We start from the raw sequence: 19,168 nt of genomic DNA on the forward strand, positions 1-19,168 counted from the left end.
GGAACACTTTCCTGGTGGCGGGATGCTGCAGGGATGCTGCCGATGGCGAGGGATGCTGCTGCTGGGTGAGGGATGCTGCTGGGTCCCCAACACCAGTGGGGAACATGCCAGCCCTCATCCTGCACTCACATGGGTTTGCTTTTGAAAATAGATGATGCAGAAAAAATCCTGCTGTGTTCAGTTTGTTTCAGGCATGCAATTGGGTTTTCCCAGTGTTTGTCTTATCCTGCACTTGCTGCACAAGATTGGAGGGGTTCAGCCTGGGGCAAAGCCCACAGTGTGAGTCCCCTCGGAGCCCCCAGCTCCGAGTGGCTGCTGGTCACACACAAACCACAGCAGAGAGGGAACAGGGACTGGTGGCAGAGCCTGTGGAAGGGGACAGCCACAGGGTGTTCAGGGGACAGCAAGGGGGTTCAGGGGACCGGCTGTGACAGACCAGTATTAAAGAGGCTGGGATGGAAGGGCTGGGGAGCGACACTGCTGAGCTCTAGCTGTGCCTGCTGATCAGGAGCAGAGCCTAATGAGCAGGACTAATGAAGCAGGAGGGGAATTCCAGCAAGTCTGGGGAGTGCCTGCATGGGATGTTGACTGTATCTCCGTGGGGTCCCTGCAGTCTGTCCCCACATCAGTGGCGGTGCCTGTCGCAGGGGTGGTGCCCACTCCCTCAGCCTGCTTGGTGTGCTGGGTGGCTGCAGGTGCTGGTCCCAGAGTGGGTGCCTCCAGTCTGCTCCTGGGGCCAGCATCCAAACCCTTCTGTAGGCTGCCTCTTGGATTTTTACTGGCTCCCCATTCCATCCCTGTCTGGGTGCTGCAGCGCTGGGGTTAATGGAATGTGCTGGGATGGTGTTTGGGAGACACTGGTGGCTTCACACAGCCCTGGCCAGCAGCCTGCCCCAGGGATTGCTGCAGAGCCAGTCTGGGGGGCCTGGCTCCCTTCCCACCTCCCTCTTGGCCCTGGCTGGTTCAGCATCAGGAGGGGATTCACAGCCACTCCACGGCGGCCAAGTCTTGTCTTCCTCTTCTCCTTGGTTTTTAATGAGCCAACCTTGGAGGACCTTGAGCACCATTCCTGCAGCTCTGCTGTGACTTATCTCCCAGCTTCTGCCCCTGTTCTGCCGAGGGGATAAATCTCAGCTCCCGGTGTGGAGCCGGTGCTCTGAGTCCATCCCACCGCACGGTGCAGGCGTCGTAACTCACGGCACGAGGGGGCTGCCTGGCCGAGGTGCCAGGGGGATGTCACTGCTCTGTGCTTGATGGATGGGCTGCCCGGGGGAACAGGGAAAAAGTCCCATTACAATGGAGGACAAGCTGTTAAATTACCTCCTGCTCAGCCTGGGTCAGGAAAAATCAAACGTGGAGCTGCCGGTGGCCTCCAGAGAACCTTTGGGGAAACAGGTGGGTTGGGGACTTTTTTCCTTCAGGAAGAAGTCTTTGCCTTTCCTTGTCTCCATCCCATGCACTCATCTGAGGCCAGGGCTGGTGCTGTCAGGGAGGCAGGACCAGCCTCAGCATTTTCTGCCAGTGCAGAGACTGGCACATGTCTGGGGACCATCAGCTGGGGACCCGCTGTGCCCTGTGCAGCCAAACCCTGTTCCCGGGGCCGAACGCGCTTCCCTCTCTTCAGGGGCTTTACCACGGGGCAGGGTCCTGCCTCTGCTCATGTCAGGGGCTGCTCCAGAGCTGCTCCCCAGCCCTGAGATGGTTGTGCTGTTAAAGGAGTGGGCCAAGCGCGTGTGAGCCCCCAGAGCCGCGGCGTTCCGAGGCGCCGAGCTCTGCCACGTCCTCCTCCGTTATTAGCGGCGGTGCCTACACAGGGACGGGACTGGAGCCTCTCCCTCTCTCTTTCAGGCTGAGAAACTGCTGCTGTGAGACCCCGACGGCTCTTCCTGACAGCTCGGAGGGGTGAACACCAGCTCCCACCTGCCACCACACCTGAGGCACCTGCCCTTGGTCTTCAGGTATGTTGTTTCCACCTAGCTGTCCTGGTAGGGGAGGGCATGGAGATCTTTTTTTTGGTTGAGGATGAAGATGCTGCTTCCCATGGCCGTGCCTGGGGCAGCAGCTCACAATCAGCCCGCCGGGGGCTGGTTCCAGCGCTGGGTACAGACCCTGCGTGTCCAGACTCTTGTGTGATGAGCTGGCAAAGGGGGATGTTGCTGGGACAAGCCGTGTCTGCTCTGATCCTCGTGGGATATGGCGTGGGGGGTCTGGCCCTACCCTTTGATCAGTCCCAGCCATCCCTGCTGGCTGCAGGAGTGTGGAGGTCCTGGAGCAGGCGGGACCTCGTGCTGCCCCTGCCTGGGAAGGGGCTGTGTGCCCATGATGCACACACAGCCCTGCACGTCGCCGGAGCCGCCGGGACCCGGCTGCTGGCACCGAGCGTGCTGCACATCCCCTCAGGGCTGCGTGCGGCTCCTCGTGCTCTGGGCTGAACCCATCACCGTCACTTCACGTTACACGGACTGGAACCCCCCTCCTGCTGACACCAGTCTGCACTGGGAGCTCGCACCAGCTTGAGGAGGAGTTAAAATTTCAAACTCTGGGAGGCAGTGGGACTCTCTCCTCCAGACGAGGCGTTTCCCTGTTTGTTCCCAGCACTGCGAGCACCCACAGGCTCAGCAGGTGCTTAGAGAGGCATGAACACGCTGTGGCAGCCGTGGTGACCAGGGCTCTGCTTGGGGATGTTCTGCCACAGAATTTGTCTTCCAGTGCCCTCTCCACCAGCTGCTGTGCTGGGGAGACCCCAGAGCTGGGATTACTCCTCTCCCAGCTGGCAGCAGCCAAGGGGAGCGCCCGTGGGGCCGGGCAGCACCGGTGGGCTCTGCAGGGCTCCCCGTCTGGGGGGCTGCGTGTACCCCCCTGCAAGCGCTGACTCCTCCCAGCCCCAAGTGCCTGCCTGGAAATTGTGAAATGGGAGCGAGAGCTGGAGGCTTCTCGTCCCTTGCTGGGGTACAGATCGTCCAGAATGCGGGATTAGAGCGGCCATGCAGATGGATTCCCCAGCCGCATTAATCAGTTCAGAGGCAGCAAAGGCAGCTGAGCTCTGTGCATCACCTTGAAGCTCTTTTTTGTCTTTAGAAAACTTTGGGTGGATGTTATTGCTCATGAAAGCAAGGGGCTGATCATGCTGGGAAGGAGCAGGCGTAGTGTGGGCTGGCACTATTATGCAAGCTTCCCACATGCCGCTCTGCCAGTGCACTCCGTTCCAGAACAACAGCACGCGTCCTCGTGCCAGCCCCGAGCCACCCCCGGGTCTGCCGGAGCACCGCGGTCCCACCGTGCCCACGTCGCCCTCGCCACGGGCCCTGCCTGCGCCTGCCCCTGCCCCCTGCACCCGCTCGCGGTTCTGGGCTGAGGGCTGCGGGCTCCGGTGTGGATCCAGCTGCCGTGAGCTCCTGGCCAAAGTGGGAGCGCTGGGAGTTTCTCCCAGGACGCTGTGCTGCTCTGGGACACGTCTGGCTCTGGGGCTGGGACTCTCAGGGGATGGCAGAGAGACAGACAGCCCAGCCATAGCAGTCGTGCCCCTGCTTTGGGAGAGCTGTGCCTCATCTGCGGGGCCGGTGCAGCTGCTGCTGCCAGCACCTGCTCTGGGCAGCAGGGCAGAAGTGGGCTCACCGGAGCCTCTTCCCCATCCAGCTTTCCTCCCTGCTGCTTTCCTCCTCCTCTCCTGGAGCCTGGCTGGGCCCTGTGTGAGGCTCAGGGCTGTGTGTGGGTGCTGGTGCCGAGCTTGGGGCTCACTGAGCTGGTGGGGAGCAGCCTGGAGCCAATGCAGAGCCCCTGCGGTGACTCCCCCCATCATCCCCAAGCCTTCTGGAGCCCCCCCCGGGAGGAGAGTGCTCCTTCAAGGAAGACTTGGAGATGAGCAATGGAAAACATCTGACAGGGGAGCCCTTGAGGCGCTTTTGTTCCAGCGAGTGGGAGTGTGAGATCCGCTCAGACATGAAAGGCTGTGCAGCTCCGTCCCCAAAGTCACGGCGAAGGGGAGGACGGGGGGTGTGCGGCTGCACCGGGAGGTCATCCCAGGAACGACTGGCACCGGCATCCCCGCTCCCTCCCTCCCCTTCCAGCAACTAAATTAGGTCACACTTGAAAGTCAGTTTCTTGGCTGTGGATTTAATTTAGCTTTTCCAGGCTAGTTATCATATAATAAATTCCAGGAGATTTATAGAAAACATGCCCAGGGAGGCTTAGCCAGTGTGTAACAAGATTTGTGCCTCTTTCCCGCTGTTGAGCAGCTCTGGCGAGCGCAGTGCTGCCGGCAGATGTGCAGGCAGGGCTGGCAGCCCCAAGGGAGCTCCCAGGGAGTCAGGACAGCCCCAGAAGTGGGGGGAACACACCACCCCACAGCTCTCTGGGGCACGGGAGGGTCCCAAATGCTGCTGTCCTCTGCCCTGGCTCCCCAGCAGCCACAGATGACCCGGAGCAGGTGCATTCCTGTGGCTCTTCATCTCTTGTCCCCTCAGCCTGGCTCAGCTGGGCAATGCCGAGCCCGGGCCCATCCCAGCGGTGCCGGTTCGTGCCCAGAGGAGATTGGGGTGTCCCGGTGCCTTTCTGCTCCGGGGGGAGCAATGTGTGGGACATCCCTGCTGGGGGTACCCTGTGCCCTCCCTGCCCTGGCTCCCGGGGCACAGGGACCATTAGACACAGCCCAAATCGGTGTCTCTTGGCTCTCCCCACTGCCGGGGGTCTCCACCAGGCTGGGAAAGGCTGAGCAGGGAAAGGCTCTGGAGTCCAGAGGGATTTCTGGCGGTGGCAGCACACGGCAGCGCAGTGCTGGGAGCACGGAGGGCACTGCCAGCGCTCCCGCTCTGCTCCCTGCTAACACCACACAATTAGTGTCTTATTAGTCACTCCGTGTGTTAAGGCATTAGAAACAATTAAGGGTGAGAAGAGTTTCCAGATGTAGCGGCAGGCGCGGGAGCTGGGAGCTGGCAGCTCCGCTGGCTGCTCCCATATGGACGGGATCTTGCATGGGGAACTCGCTGCAGGGCCATGGGGCCATCCTGGGCCTTTGGGATGCAGGGAACTCGTGCTGGGCAGCCCTGGGGGCACTGCCCACCTCTGCCAGGGCCACACAGAGCTGGGATGGAGCCACAGGGGCTGATGGATGTCAGAAGGAGCTGCTGGGATGCCCGTGGATGCTGGGCAGAGCCAGGAGTGCTCCCCAGGGCTGGGTTTGCTCAAATCAAGCAGTTATTTGCTGTTGCAGCTGGGTGTGAGTGAGTCCCTCCATGCACCCAGGCGCTGCTGGCAGCCCCACGCTGTCCTGGCGAGGAGCCGGGGCTGGGGAAGCGCCTGGCTGTGAGCAGCAGCTCAGGAGCATCTGGGACACGGCATGTGGGGGACAACTGCGCCGTGTTGTGACACTTCAGGGTGCGGGAGAAGTAGCACAAGCAGTGACGAATGTGACTTCAGAGCCCAAATGCAAGTGACTTCAGCTCCCCAGAAATAGTCCCTGGGCAGTGCAGGGGGAGGGGAGCTGGAGCCGCAGTTCCTGGGGATGTTGGGGTGCTCCTGTGACTTTTTCCCCACCTGCAAGGTGAGCTGCACTCCCACCATTGCCCCCCAGCCATGGCACTGAAGAGAGAGGACACTCATGGAGGTGACGGTGGCTCTGGCCAGCACTGGCAGTCTCTCCCCAGCACGAAACATCTCACCCTGTGAGGAGCACTCTGGGAGGGTTCCCTGTCAACTCTTGGAGGCCTTGGGTGCCCTCGTGGTGTGGAGAGTGTGGGGGGCATCAGTGGACACTGATGCTGTGTTTGCCCCCGGCTGAAGCCAGGCTGAATGAGCAGCGAGGGATGCTGGCGTGCAGCAGGGCGGTGGAGAGGGGCACAGTGGCCTTGAGTGCATTGAAATCATTTCTCTGCTGCTGTCCCCAGGGCGAGGAGCAGTGCGTGGACAGATGGTGTTTGTGAGTGACCTTGTGGCTCTGAGCGGTTCCCTCGGCTGCTGAGTAACGCCGGGAGCCGCGGGAAGCGGCGGCGCTGCCACCGGAGCCAGGGCTGGGAGGGATGTGGGGTGAACCGGGGATGGCAGCCAGAGCCCGACAGCCCTGACGTGATGGCTGCAGGGAATTTCAACGTGCACTGTGATCCCGGCTCCCCTTGGCTGTGGGAGGAGTGTGGTGCAGACAGCGAGGCCGTTCTGGGCTCCCAGCAGCTCCTCCAGCCTGGCTCTTCACCTCGGCAGTGGAATCATCTCTGTGCTCCCTGTGCTCCTCCTTGGCAAGGGCCTGAGCTTTCTCCGGGAGCGGAGGCCGCGGTGCGTGGGGACACCCTGGGGACCCCACCTTGTCCCCAGCAGCCAACACCTAGAGAGGCTTTTGCCACGTGAAGTTTCTTTCAGAGCCGCGATCCAGGACTGTGGTCCTGAGGGAACAGATCCAAGGGAAGGGAAAATTGCACTGCACGGTGCAGCTTTGCTGTCGAAGAGTCACCCTGGGCAGGCTCAGCTCCTCTGGCACCCTTGCAGCCTCCTACGAACTCCGTGCGGGCTGCAGCACAGAGAGGTGTCCTAAATTGGGGAAGGAACAAGGAGCTCTTGGCACTCGCCTGGAGCATCATTTGCATTCGGGCGCAGCTCCCGGCTGCGAGGGAGGCGGGGGCCCGGCAGCCGCGGGGCGAGGAGCGCGGCCGCTCGCCAGCTCCGGCTGTCGGAGCATCCCGTGGGACCGCTGCGAGGGGGCTGTGACTCGGGGATCACCGTGCACCACGTTTCTTGTTTTCCTCCTTCTCTGAGGGAACTTTGCGTCCAAGTTCTCTGACCAAGACTGGTGCCTTTGTTTCTTCCCCCCGGCTCTGGGGCCGTGCCCCGTGCTGTGATCCGTGCCGAGGCGGCGGAGCTGGGGCGTTCCCATCTGCTTTGTGCCCTCCGGGGATGGAGAAGGTGCGCGGGCTGTGAGGAGCAGCCGGGGCCGGGCGGTGCCCGCAGATGGCTTCGGTCGCTCCGTGGCAGTGTCCCTAGGGGCGGGATGCTGGCCCCTGGCCCGGGACTCCCAGATCCAGCCGGGATGTGACAAGGGCAGGGCGAGCAGCGGAGCCTGCGGGGCTCTCGTGGCTCGGGGCGCAGGACCCCAGACCCTTCGGGAGTCCCTGGAGGGCGGGATCTGGGGGCGAAGGGCTCCCTCTGAGTCGGGCGTGTCCGGGTGAGGGTGGGATGAGCCCCGGGGGCTCTGCCCCGTGTGCCGGTGCTCGGCTGCCGCGCAGCATCTGAGCAGCTCCGCGCACTTAGCATGCAGCAAGTGTTGTACGCGGAGAAATTTAGACGTAATTTTTTTGTGCTTGCATGTAAATGTGGGTAGGTGCTGTCCTGATTGATGGCAATTAGCATTTTCTAACGGTAACAGATGTTCGGATTGCCAGGAGGCTGGTACCTAACGCCCACACTGCCATCTGTTCTGCTGGGCACTGCCTGGGGAAGCGGCAGCAGCGCTGCGGACCTGCGGGGCCGTGCTGGGGTGTGTTTAACAGCAGCGTGCAGGGGGGGTTTATTATGGGCTTTTTTTCTGGGGGAAAATAATAATAATAAAGACGTTTTCAGGTTTATAAATAGTACACTGTTTATTATGGGATGGAGACTTTCCATCTGATCGGCAGCCTGGATTGCTGCACAGTTAGTGAAACAGTCTGGACAGCGCGGGGAGCAGGATCCCAGGGGATGCGGTGGGAAGGGGTCTGGTGGGTGGCCAGTGGGTGTGCATGGGCAAACCCCCCATCCTCTGCCAGCCCTCCGTGGTGTGTGGTTGCTTGTGGGCACAGGGGCTGCTCTGTGTGGGCATCTCTTGTCAGCTCTGGGTTGGAAGCGGTGAAACATCTGTGTGGTGTTTGAAGAGGTTTGAAGGTGTGTCTTAGGAAGAGACCCAGAGTTCTGAGCCCAGTCCCACTGTCCTGGTGGACCCTTTCCTCACCCAGTGCCTGTCCTTCCTCCTGCCTCCCTTTATCTGCCTTTTACACCCATTTTTCTTGTGCCAACCTTGTCCTTTAGCATGACCAGCTCCTCCCAGTGACCCTTCCCTATGTATTTATAGAGAAGCTTTGATGTGGCTCAGACCAGCTCCTCTGTCCTGTTCCTCCTGTGTGCTCCTGGAGCAGCTCCCTGCTCCCCCAGCCTGACCCTCCCAGACAGGGTCATCCCATGGAATGGATCCAGCGCCAGCCAAGCTGGCACAGCCGCCCTCCCGCAGAGCTTGCAGCGCCAGGCAGCCCGGGAGCACGCTCACACTCACACTTACATGCTCACACTCACACTCACACGCTCACAATCACATGCTCACACTCACTCTCCTCCCAGATGCTGGAGCCGGTGACTCAGAGTCAGCCCGAGGCTGAGTAATGTGCTGAGATGTGTTTCCATGTGGTTCCCAGGTTGGAGCACATGCTTCCATGTTCAGTGCTTTGGTTTTGTGCTGCTCTTCTGCACAACACTCCCGCCTCACCTCCTGGCTCCTGCCAGCCCCCTCTGGGCTGAGCCCCTCCTCCTGCCCCTGCCATCCCACTGGGCACAGCAATTCACATTCCCAATTTATTGTGGTGTGAGCTGCATTAGGTACAGGCAGATCGCACCAAGATTTCCACCTTGGCTTTCACTGAGCTCCTGCTCTGCAGAATGGGGGCTCGGGGATCTTTCCCTGCCCTGACTCCTCTCGTCTCCATGCTGTGCTTTCCAGCGCCGTGGCCCAGTGCAGCTTGGCACGATGTGCTGGGCCAGTCCTGGGGGGTTTCTGGGATGGAGGACATGCTGACCCTGGTACAAGACCCTCTGAGGGCATGGGACCCTCCGCATTGGGCAGAGGAGCTTTCAGGCAGATTGTGGTGAGCCAAAGTCTCCCACTCGTGTGAGAGGATCAGCCCTTGCTGCAGTGCTGGCCCCAAGGCAGCTGGTGATGCCTGGGAGATGTGTGCAGGCCTTGGATGGGGACAGGGGATGGGGCTGGGGATGGGGCTGGGGATGGGCTGAGGGGCTCCAGTGCAGACAGGCTTTTTGCCCACACTTCTTTGTTTTGTGCTGGAAAACAAGTCTGCTTCATCTTTGTTCCTTCCCCTCGCTTTCCAAATTCATCTGGGAAAACTTCCCTGGGTGCCCGCAGAGGTGTCACCAGCCCGACAGCTTGTGCTGCTCTAATAAAATGGCTCCATAGCAGAGGGTTTGATCTATTTTTAAAGCCAGCTCCGCTCTGTCTCCTCCCGCTCTCCCACTGGCAGCCAAACAGAGCCCGAAGGCTCCTGGGAGCCCAGGCTGTGGCACAGCCCTGCCAGCAGCGGTGCCCGGCCTGCCTGTGCCCATCCCTGCTCTGCGTGCCCGGGACACGCTCCGGGGAGCAGGACACGGCTCCCTCCCTCCGCTGCTGTGCCAGGGAGAGCAGCTCTCTGCGTGGTTTTTATTCCTCCAAGCGGTGATTGTGCCGTGTAAATTAACATACGGAAACTTCGCTCCACTTGGAAGTTCGGTATTTTCTGCTTGTTTGATGCCCCGTTTATTAAAACTCAATTTCTACGAATAACATCCTTTAAATAGAATTTGTCTTCCAGCGATGACTCACGGCAGAGCAGCAGCTCCTCGCAGGAGAAGGCAGCACGAGGGCAGGTCTGGCACTTGCAGCCTCGGGAATCCCCAGATCAGTGCCCGGGGCTTTGCTGCCCATCCTGCTGCCCCCTCCTGCTCCAGCTGCCGCCGGTGCCCGCGGGCTCGGGGCGGGGATGGATCCCCGGTGTGTCCTGGGGTGTCCCTGCAGCCTGCAGAGCCCGTGTGGCAGGAGGGACCGTGCTGTACCATCACTGTCCCCTGCCTGTGCTGTCCCCTGGCACTGGCGGTGACAGGCTGGGGATGAGCTGAGCTCCAGGAGGCTGCAGGGATGAGGATGTGATGGATCAGTGGCCGGGCTGGCTGTGCCAAGCCTTGCCGGGCAGTGGCCAGGGGAGTCCAGCAGAGGGGTGTGGGGCAGGGCAAGGTCTGCCCACGTGTGTGCCCGTTCTGCTGGCACCAGCTCTGCCTGTGCTGGTTCCCTTGGTGGAATTTCTCACAGAGGTGTCAGGGCAGGGATAGGTGTGGGAGTCGTGTCGGGGAGAGGAGGTGGGTTTTAGTGATCACAAGATGGGGGATCAAATGGAGTCTGGCTGGCGAGGGGCTCCTCTCCAGAGCTGTTTCACCAGCACAGCAGCACATCTGCACAGGGCAGGTTTCCCCCAGGGAGGAAGAGGAGGGCACAAGCCAGTCTCCCAGCCCAGCCAGTGTCAGGCTGGGGCAGCTCCAAGTGCTCCTGAGCTCCTGCAAAAATGAGTTTTCTCCGTGCTCTTGCCTCCTCCCTGGGACGCCGCTCGCTCCGGTTCAAGGGTTCCTGCCAGGATTATTATTCTTTCAGGTCTGACATCTGTTAAGGTGACAGCAGCCAGGGAGAGCTGGGACTGGAACAAATTTCTCATAGAAAGTAGCTAAGCTGATGAAACCATTAGGGTGCCTGCATCCAGCTCTCCATCACGGTGACACACGGGGACAGGGACAGGTGCTGCCGTGGGCTGAGCTTTCCCCAGGAGGGCAGGGCCAGCCCTCAGTCCCTGCCTGGGACACGCTCAGCTCTGTTCCCTCTCCCGTCCCACATCCTACATTTGAGCATTTCTCCATGTGCCTGCCAGGCTCCTGCAGCAGCTCTGGGACCCCCGGCCCTGCAGAGCCACGGGGGGAGCGAGCTGGGGCTGGGGCAGATGGGGTGACCAGGGCAGAGAAAACAGCGCTGGATTCCCAGAGCGTTGCCCTGCTGTGGCTGCCATTAGCCCAGCAAGGCCAGGGGCTGTTTGCCACCAAGGTGCTGGTGGTCAGGATGGATCACCACCCAATGGTTCAAACCAAACCAAACCAATGGTTCTTGGGCAGAGCATCTGCCAGGCTAAACGTGGTGAGACTCTGTTTGCTGGCCCTGGCCTGTGTCCAGCCAGACTCCCTGGGCTTTAAATCATTCCAGTGCCTTTTCCTGCAGAGGTGCTGCTCCAGGGACCATGAAGAGCCAAGAGAACTTCAGAAAAGGCAGCTAATCTCCAGACCATGCCTCAGAAATGGTTTTAATCCCTTTTCCACCCCCACAGCCTCCTTCACTCTCAGCTAGAAGTGGTCACCCCTGTTAAGTGCTCGCTCCTGGGCTGACTACTGAGCTGCTGGAGGAGGCGCTGGGATGTGGAAGGAAAACCCTTTTTCCTGGAGGCGTTGAGCTATTCCTTACCGTGACCTAGATGTCAGTTTAATGCTCCAACAAGTCCCAAGACTCACATATGAAGTTGCCCAGGGGAAGAGGATATTTCAGGAACACAGAAGCTGCTCAGCAGTGGTAAAGTGCACGAGCTTTCCCTGGCAGGAGCCGTGCTGAGGCTCCGTCTGCTCGTGCCCGCCGTGCCAGCCATGGAGCGGTGCCCCCTCTCCTCGGGGGGTGAGCACGGTGCCCGGGCACTGGGAGGCTCGGTGGTGCTCTGGCACACGATGGCAGCGCCCTGCGGAGCCCGCGGTGCTCCGGGGCCAGAGCAGGAACGGGGGCTGCTGCTGCTGCTGGTGCTGGTGCTGGTGCTGCTGCTGCTGCTGCTGCTGCTGCTGCTGCTGCTGGTGCTGCTCCTGATGCTGCTGGTGCTGGTGCTGGTGCTGGTGCTGGTGCTGGTGCTGGTGCTGGTGCTGGTGCTGGTGCTGCTCCTGATGCTGCTGGTGCTGGTGCTGGTGCTCCTGCTCCTGATGCTGCTGCTGCTCCTGCTCCTGCTCCTGCTCCTGCTCCTGCTCCTGCTCCTGCTCCTGCTCCTGCTCCTGTTCCTGCTCCTGTTCCTGCTCCTGCTCCTGCTCCTGCTGCTGCCCGGCGTGCCCAGAGCAGGAGCAGCCCCAGCTCCATCCCAGGGATGCCCCAGGGATGGAGCAGGGATGGAGCTGGGCTGCCAGAAGGAACATGGCACAGATGGAGGATGTCCAGTGCCGTGCTGAGTAAATCTGGCTTTGCACACTCACCTGTCACTGTCTCCCTGCCCAAGGTGGCTGTGTTCCCCCTTTCTCCCTCGCTGCCCTTGCTCCTCTGTGCCTGCTGGATTTGGGTGCATTCCTGGGGCTCTGCCAGGGGGGTCCTGCTGTGTCCCCCCTCTCCCTGCTCCTGCCACCACAGCCTTTGTGGCACAATCACAAAGTTGATGCTTCCATCTTGCGTTCCCCCGCACCTGCGAGTTCCCCTGTGGATGATTTAGAGCTGAGAGCCTGGGCTCTGGCACTGGGAGAGGGTTCCCGAGATAAAATAATCTCTGCCAGCAGCTGAAGTGACAGAAGCCCCATTAACAGCAGCATATGCCTGGGAACAGCCGTGCTGCGCGGGGGACGGTGCGGAGTGGGGAGCACGGGAGCAGCAGCCCGCAGGAAGGGGGGATGTGGGAGCTGGTAATTACTCTGCTGCCATTGGGATGCGCCTTGCTAATTTACAGCCTTCGTGGAGTCGGGATGCGATTCTTCCTCCTGAGCCTGGGCAGGGCTGTCCCCTGGTGCAGGCAGCCGTAATTATCCACGTTTAACTGAGGGCTTCTAAAATGTATTTGTCTTGCAGCATGTGGGTGTAATTGCTGTGAATTAAATGCGAATGCAGTTGTGGCTGGAGCAGGACCTCGTCTGACGGGGAGCACAGGGAGCTGGGGCTCCCCGGGCTGCACCCCGGCCCTCCGGGACACTGCTGGAGCTGGGGAGGATCTGGGGGGTCCTGGGCATCCCCACAGCCCCGGCACAGACCTGCCCTCCCTTGCTCTCCCGACTGGATGGATGGATGGATGTGCTGCCGGTGGGAGCCAGGCTGTGAGTATTCCCTGCTGCTTCAGCCCCTCTGCCGGGGCGGGGGCTGCTGCGTTTGTCTGGCGTGGCAAGTGTGTGTTTGTGGCCAGCAGCGCTCAGTGCTCAGTGCTGGGCTGCTGCCCAGGGCTCTCTGAGGAGGGGTCTGCCCTGGGACCCTGCGGCTCTGGGCTCTGACCCAAGCCCAGGTGGCCTCCACACTGGCAGCCCCATGGCTGGGGGGCTCGGGCAGGGTGGGGAGCAGAGCCTGGGCGCTGCTCGGGGACCTTTTGTGGCCACCAGGTGCCTCTGGGTTTGGGGTGCTCCATGGGACTCTGGGGCTCCCCAGGTCTGGCTGTGCCCCCCTCCTGGAGGCAAGCTCCCAGGTGGATTTTAGGGATCTTTGCTGTCTGAGGGGCAGTGACAGAGCCTGGAGTGGTGGTGACAAACGTGGCTCGGACCTGCTGAGCCCGGAGGAAGCGGCGCTGGGGTGACACCAGTGTCAGCTGTCCCCGTGGCCCAGGCACAGCTTGCTGGCTGTCACAGGGGTTTGGGGACCATCCTGTTTGGAGGGGAGCTGGCAGGAGGGGCGTGGGGCAGCTCTCCATGGCTGTGACCCCCCCAGCCCCGGGGCAGGATGCTGAATGTCCCCATTCTCCGGGAGGCTGCCGGTGGCTGTACCCCTGTTATGGCTGGGGTAAAAGGGCACCCATGGCACTGAAGGGCAAACGTGTGCTGGCACCACGCCTGGGCATGTGCTGGAAAAACCCTGGTGGCACGGGAACTGTGCAGGAAAGAGCTACACAAGTGGTTCATGGGCTGGGAAAGCTGCTCTGCTGTGGGAGACAGAGCCTAAGTAGGTTGAACTTTTCATCCAAGAGAAGTTTAAGGGGTGGCTTCGTGATGTGGGCTGCTTTAGCTTGTGATCAAGAGATGTCTGTGGGTACAGAGCGCTCTAATTTAGCAGAGAAAAGACACAAGATCCAGGCTCTGAAAGCTCCAGTAAGACAAATGCTGACTGGAAACGAAGTGCGTATTTTTATCAGGGAAGGTAATTAACCACTGGAACGGCTTCAGGCCGTGGGGGTTTCTCTGTTGCTCGCTGTGTGTGGATCAAACACGGATATCTGTCTGGGAGGAAAGCTGTCAGTGGGGTGAGCACAGGACTGGACTCGCCAGGTCTAAGGGCCCTTCTGGCCCTGGGCTGTATCATTCACTGTTGGTCCTTGAGGGTACTTTGAAATCTGGGTTGTATCAGAGACATGAGCACTAAAGCACTTGAAATGGGGATGCTCCTTCTGTGGAGAAGGGGTCTTGTTTTTATTTGGGATTTTTAGAAGGAGGTGGCAGGGTGATAAAGTTGCCCTCAAGTCAGGCACCTGCCCTCCCCCCCTCAGTTCTGTCCCTGTCCCTGTTCAGTATCTGCAGAAAACCAAAGAAAACTTTCTCTTCTTAGCTGTGAAAGTGCCACAGTCCCAAGGCCGGCCTGTTTGGGGTTTTCCAGGCTGTTTTTGTGCCCATGCTGGAATGCCTCTGGCTGCCTGGCGCTGCTCAGCGTTACCTACCCACACCGTGGGACAGGGCAGCAGAAACTTTCCCAAAGCTGAGGCAAGCCCCGTTCCTCCTGTGCTGGAGTGTGTGTCTGTGCAGGGGGAGTGAAGGGAGATGGGGCTGGCTGGGACAGCATCAGCTTGTGCAGCTCCTGACCCCGAGCTGGGTCACCGAGGGCAGACGGATCCGTCCTGCAGCTCTGGGTGCTCTGGGCCGGGCGCTGGCCTTGGGCACGGGCAGCACGGTGCCAGAGCGGGTTGGGCACGGGCAGCACGGTGCCAGAGCGGGTTGGGCACGGGCAGCATGGTGCCAGAGCGGGTTGGGCACGGGCAGCACGGTGCCAGAGCAGTTTGGGCACGGGCAGCACGGTGCCAGAGCAGGTTGGACACGGGCTCAGCGTGCGCTGGAGGCTTCCCAGCCCTGTCCATCTGCTCCTCTGCGGCAGCGGGAGCCTTGCTGGCCGTGCCTGCTCGGGAACCTTCCGCCCGCTCCCTGGGGCTGGGGCCGTGGGCAGGAGCTGCCAGGGCTGCAGCTGGCGCCCGGCGTGGTGCCGGGGGCTGCCCGGGGCAGGAGCATCCTCTCCTGCAGACCTGGGCTGCAAATAGCCACTGAGTCACACTCTGGAACGGGACCATCTTCCCAGGGACTGTAGTTTTCCAAATAATTCTGAGTGTTTCCTCTGCTCAGAGGCTGAATCCTGTCGGTGCAAGGCACAGGACGGGATGCTGGGTGGGATTTCTGTCACTCCTGTCCCGTGGGGCAGCGTGGCTCCTCTCCCTGCTCCCAGGGCACCTGTGGGCTCTGCTCCAGGGCTGAGGCACCACGAGTTGTGCTGGTCTCGGTGTTTCTGAGCCTGGAGAACTGCTGTGAAGGCACAGCTGGTCCCTGCCACGGAGCAGCTCTGTCTCATGGGGTTGGAGGAGTGTGGGCAGGGCTGGCAGGGCAGCTCGGTGCCCGGCTTGTGAGGTGTTACCCCATCTGTGCCACTGCCCATCCTTCATCCTGGATCCAGCTGGGGCGGGGGGCACTGGCCTTCCTGGCTGGGGGAAAGGGGAGGAAACGGGGGGCGTGGCACAGGAAGGGTTAATGCAGAAAGATTTTTACCCCGTGGCGTAAACAGCACCGAATGCATGTTTGCCTTCATTTGCATATTGAAACATATCCTAAAGGCCCCTCGTTTGGAAAGTTCTGTTTTTTACTCCATCTTCCTATAGAAGGGAGGAAATTATTCATAATTAAAAAGTAATAATAATGCGGAATGAAGGAACCCAGCTGTATAATACCCAGCACAAAAGGGGGAGCGTGGGGAATCTATTTTTAATGGTTTCCACAGCAACTGCGATTTTGTTTACAGTGATTTTCCTCCTGTGCTGTGAGGCTGTTCCCAATTTACATTTTTAAGGAGCTCTTGCATGGGAGGCCCAGCACTGGAGGGTGCTGAGAAGAGAGGCTGTGGCTGGGAGAGGCTGCTCACGGCCTGGGCACACGGGCAGGACCCCAGAGCCAGCCCCGGCTGCCAGCAGAGCCACGAAGGGCTGCAGAGCCCAGCTGGGGACACCCCGAGCTGCCTCTGGGGGTGGATGGACCCCACGGCTGCTCCTGGACACCCCTGGGCACGACTGACGTGGGAAGGCTGTGCTGGTGCCAGAGGGGCTGGGAGGGGACGCCCAGGCTGTGGCACCCAGCTGTGCCACCCAGCTGTGGCACCCAGCTGTGCCACCCAGCTGTGGCACCCAGCTGTGCCACCCAGCTGTGCCGCCCAGCTGTGCCAGCCCAGGGGCTCCCCCGTGCCTGCCGAGCCCCTCTGGTCGCTCGGAACCAGCTGGGGGTTGGTTCTCCTGCCACACAGGGGTTTGGGGACAGCGTTCCCTGCCCAGCCAGGCCATGGAGGAGCCCCGTGCTGGGCTGGGAGTGCAGCTGGGGTTTCCTTAGGGCTGTGGGCTCTGGAGCGAGCCCAGGCATCGCTGCTGTGAGTGATGGAGCACAGGGGAGGCTGACACTGAAGAGCTTTCTGGCAGGCACCGGCACAAGATGCAGGAGCTGGAAATTGAACCTCGCCTGAGAGGTGCTGGTTTTTAATGAGGGCTAATGGAGCAATGGAGCAATTTGCTGGGAGCTCCTTGCATTTCCTGGCCTGTCCTGGGGCTCCCAAAAGCAGACGTGGAGTTCAGTGCAAGTGTTGCAGTTGCTGCAGGAACAGCCCAGCACCCCGGGATGGAGAACCGAGGGGGTTGTCTCTGACTCTCCCTGGACTCTGTGGAGGATGCTCTTCCTCTGGGAGGATGAAGAGGCTCTCCTGATAAAGGCGCTCCTGAGCTATTTTTATTTTTTTCTCTTCCCTCCTCTTTTTCCTGTGGGAGTGGATGTGAGAGTTCTCCCATTGTGCCCATTCCCAGGGGCATCCCCAGGGATTGTGGCCCAGCCGGGCTGCAGGGCAGTGCACCAGCCCTGGGGACCCCAGGCAAGGACAGCCTTTGGCTCTGCTCTCAGGCTGGGCTGGCAGTGTCCTGCTGTCCCCTGGGGACAGAGCTCTCAGGCTGGGCTGGCAGTGTCCTGGTGTCCCTTGGGAGCAGAGCTCAGCCCCCTGCCCTGGTTCCCCCCCTGGCATTGCTTTAATTACAGCTCTCAGCCATAGAACAGGGCTGGCTCTTGGTAGTGGGGGCTGAGCTGTTGAGTCTGGGCTTGAGCAGCCAAAGGAAAGCGAACCTGGAGCCGATGGTGTTTTAGGGCTCCCCAGGAGTGATCCCAGCCAGGCTGCTCAGGGGGTACCGACCCCTTCCATCTGCGCCATGGGAAGCTGCTGCCTGGAGATCAGCTCCTTTCATGAACCAATAAAAGAAGGTTTTCATCACCTGTTCCAGCTAATTTTCTGTGGTTTGTAATGGCTTTGGGAAGCAGGTAATTGCAGCGATTGCATTCCATGTGTAGCATTAAAGGGAATTGAGGGGACTGTTTGTTAATTAGCTGTACTTGTGTGGAACCTGAAACATATTAACCTTCACAGAATCCCAAACTATTAGGGATGAAGAAGGGATTTAATGATGGGAGAAGCAGAAAAACAAAAAGCAATTAGGGCTCTTTTTCCCAGCATTGCAGGCGTGTTGGAGGGGGAGGACTGGCGGAGCCCAGCGGGCTCAGAGTCAGGGGGAGGCAGGAGGGACCCTCAGGTGCTGGGATGGGATGAGCAGGGCCAGGAGCTGCGTGCAGCAGCGAGAGGATGAGCAGGGAGAGGGACACCCATTGAACCTCCTGGTGCCGCTGATCGCCCCCGTTTCCATCTTTGCATCATCTGAGCTGGCACTCGAGCGCTCGGGGCTGCAGCTGGGAGCAGCCCTGTGCTGCAGCTGCTGGCTCAGCACCCTGGCTGCTGCAGAGGGGCTCCAGCCCCCAGAGGCTGAGGCTGGAGGCAGGGGATGCTGCTCCCGGCCTGGGCAGCAGGGAGAGCTGGATCTGGAGCTGCTGGGAAGTATAAATAGTGTTTCCGTGGCAACCGTTCAACATAAACTCTCTCTTCCCTGATTGTGGAGCCCTGGCTGCTCCCCCCCGTGGCAAAACCCTTCAGGTGTTGGTCACTGTCATTCCTCGGCGCAGGAGCTGGTGGCACCGTGTGCCAGGGCCGTGTTGGTTCCTCGTGCCCGGGAAGCTGGGCTGGAGGTCCGGAGCCTGGGCACTCCAAGGGTGTTTAACCTGTCCCTGCTCTGGCTGCACGGGAATGGAACAGGCTTCTTGCCCACTCCCACTGCCCAGTGGGTGCTGCTGCCTCAGTGTCCTTTGGCCCTTGAGGGATGAGAAGCCTGGAAGAACTTGGGGAGCCCCAGTGCTACACTTCTGGCTGGTGTCCTCTAATGCCACCTCCTCCAGTCAGCCCCTGCAGATCCCTCTCCCTGGGACACCCTGGATTTCCTGATCCTGGGATTCCTCTCCCTGGGACACCCTGGATTTCCTGATCCTGGGATTCCTCTCCCTGGGACACCCTGGATTTCCTGGTCCTGGGATTCCTCTCCCTGGGACACCCTGGATTTCCTGATCCTGGGATTCCTCTCCCTGGGACACCCTGGATTTGCCCATCTGTGGGCAGTAGTAGCACACGCTGTGACCAACATGACACCTCCTGCCCAAAACTGTCACAGCCTGTCTTGGGCACACGGAGCCCTGGAGACAGCCCCAGTTTCCTGCTGGGAGCCCTGGTGCCTTTCCCAGTGATCGTTAATACCCATCAGCACCATGCAAACAAACTCCCTGCTCCATTTATTCTACCCAGCTCCCGATTTAATTAGGTTTTCCAGTTTTCTGCTTGTCCTGGGCCGATCACTCCTTAAAACAGTGGAGAATTAATTTGCACCTGCTGTCAGAAAACGTCTCTCCCCAGTTAGAAAAATAATTAAGCCATCATCACACATCGGGGGTAATGAATCACTGCGCTCAGTTCCCTTCACAGGTCGTTTGTTTCCTTCCACACCGGCAAGGAAGGTGCAAACTAAATGTGAGCAGCTGCCAAGTTATCCCCTTCCCTTAGTGTCCAGTTCCATCGGAGCTCCATGGATCTTGGGCCGTGGCCTTTTGGAAAGGTCCTGGCCAGGGGGGTGAGTGGGTTCCCTGCAGCCCCAGGGATGAGAAAAGCCAGGTTTGCTCCTTCACACAGGCCCATGTCAGCTGCCGTGGCCGTGGAAGGCGCTGGAAGGGAAAAGGGTGATGAGGCAGGGCCTGGGCCCGTGTCACCCCCAGCCCGTGGGTCCCTGTGGTCCCCGTGTGGGGTCAGCACTGGGGGCTCAGGTTTGATAAATGTGCTTTACTGGTTGAGTCTGGACATGCCATAACACCAGGGAGGGGTTGATCCAGCGTGGAACCG

The 19,168-nt window shown here is 60.4% G+C and overlaps 1 protein-coding gene across 14 annotated transcripts in view; it reads left to right on the plus strand.

Annotated features, from left to right (window-relative positions):
• Nucleotides 1–19,168, plus strand: part of RBFOX3 (RNA binding fox-1 homolog 3) — a 133,693-nt gene that overhangs the window by 62,208 nt on the left and 52,317 nt on the right. For 13 of the 14 annotated variants that reach the window (XM_086857038.1, XM_086857028.1, XM_086857032.1 and 10 more), the window contains exon 2: nt 1,849–1,958. Coding sequence is in view for 1 of the 14 variants with exons in the window: in XM_086857030.1 (XP_086713156.1) it covers nt 12,763–12,795 (33 nt within the window). In the remaining 13 variants the exon portion in view is untranslated. Of the gene's footprint in view, nt 1–1,848; nt 1,959–12,420; nt 12,796–19,168 lie in introns of those variants that run through there. The other variant, XM_086857030.1, reaches the window with a different exon arrangement.

Source organism: Cyanistes caeruleus, chromosome 19 (assembly GCF_971803275.1).
Source record: "Cyanistes caeruleus chromosome 19, bCyaCae1.hap1.1, whole genome shotgun sequence".
NCBI lineage: Eukaryota > Metazoa > Chordata > Aves > Passeriformes > Paridae > Cyanistes > Cyanistes caeruleus.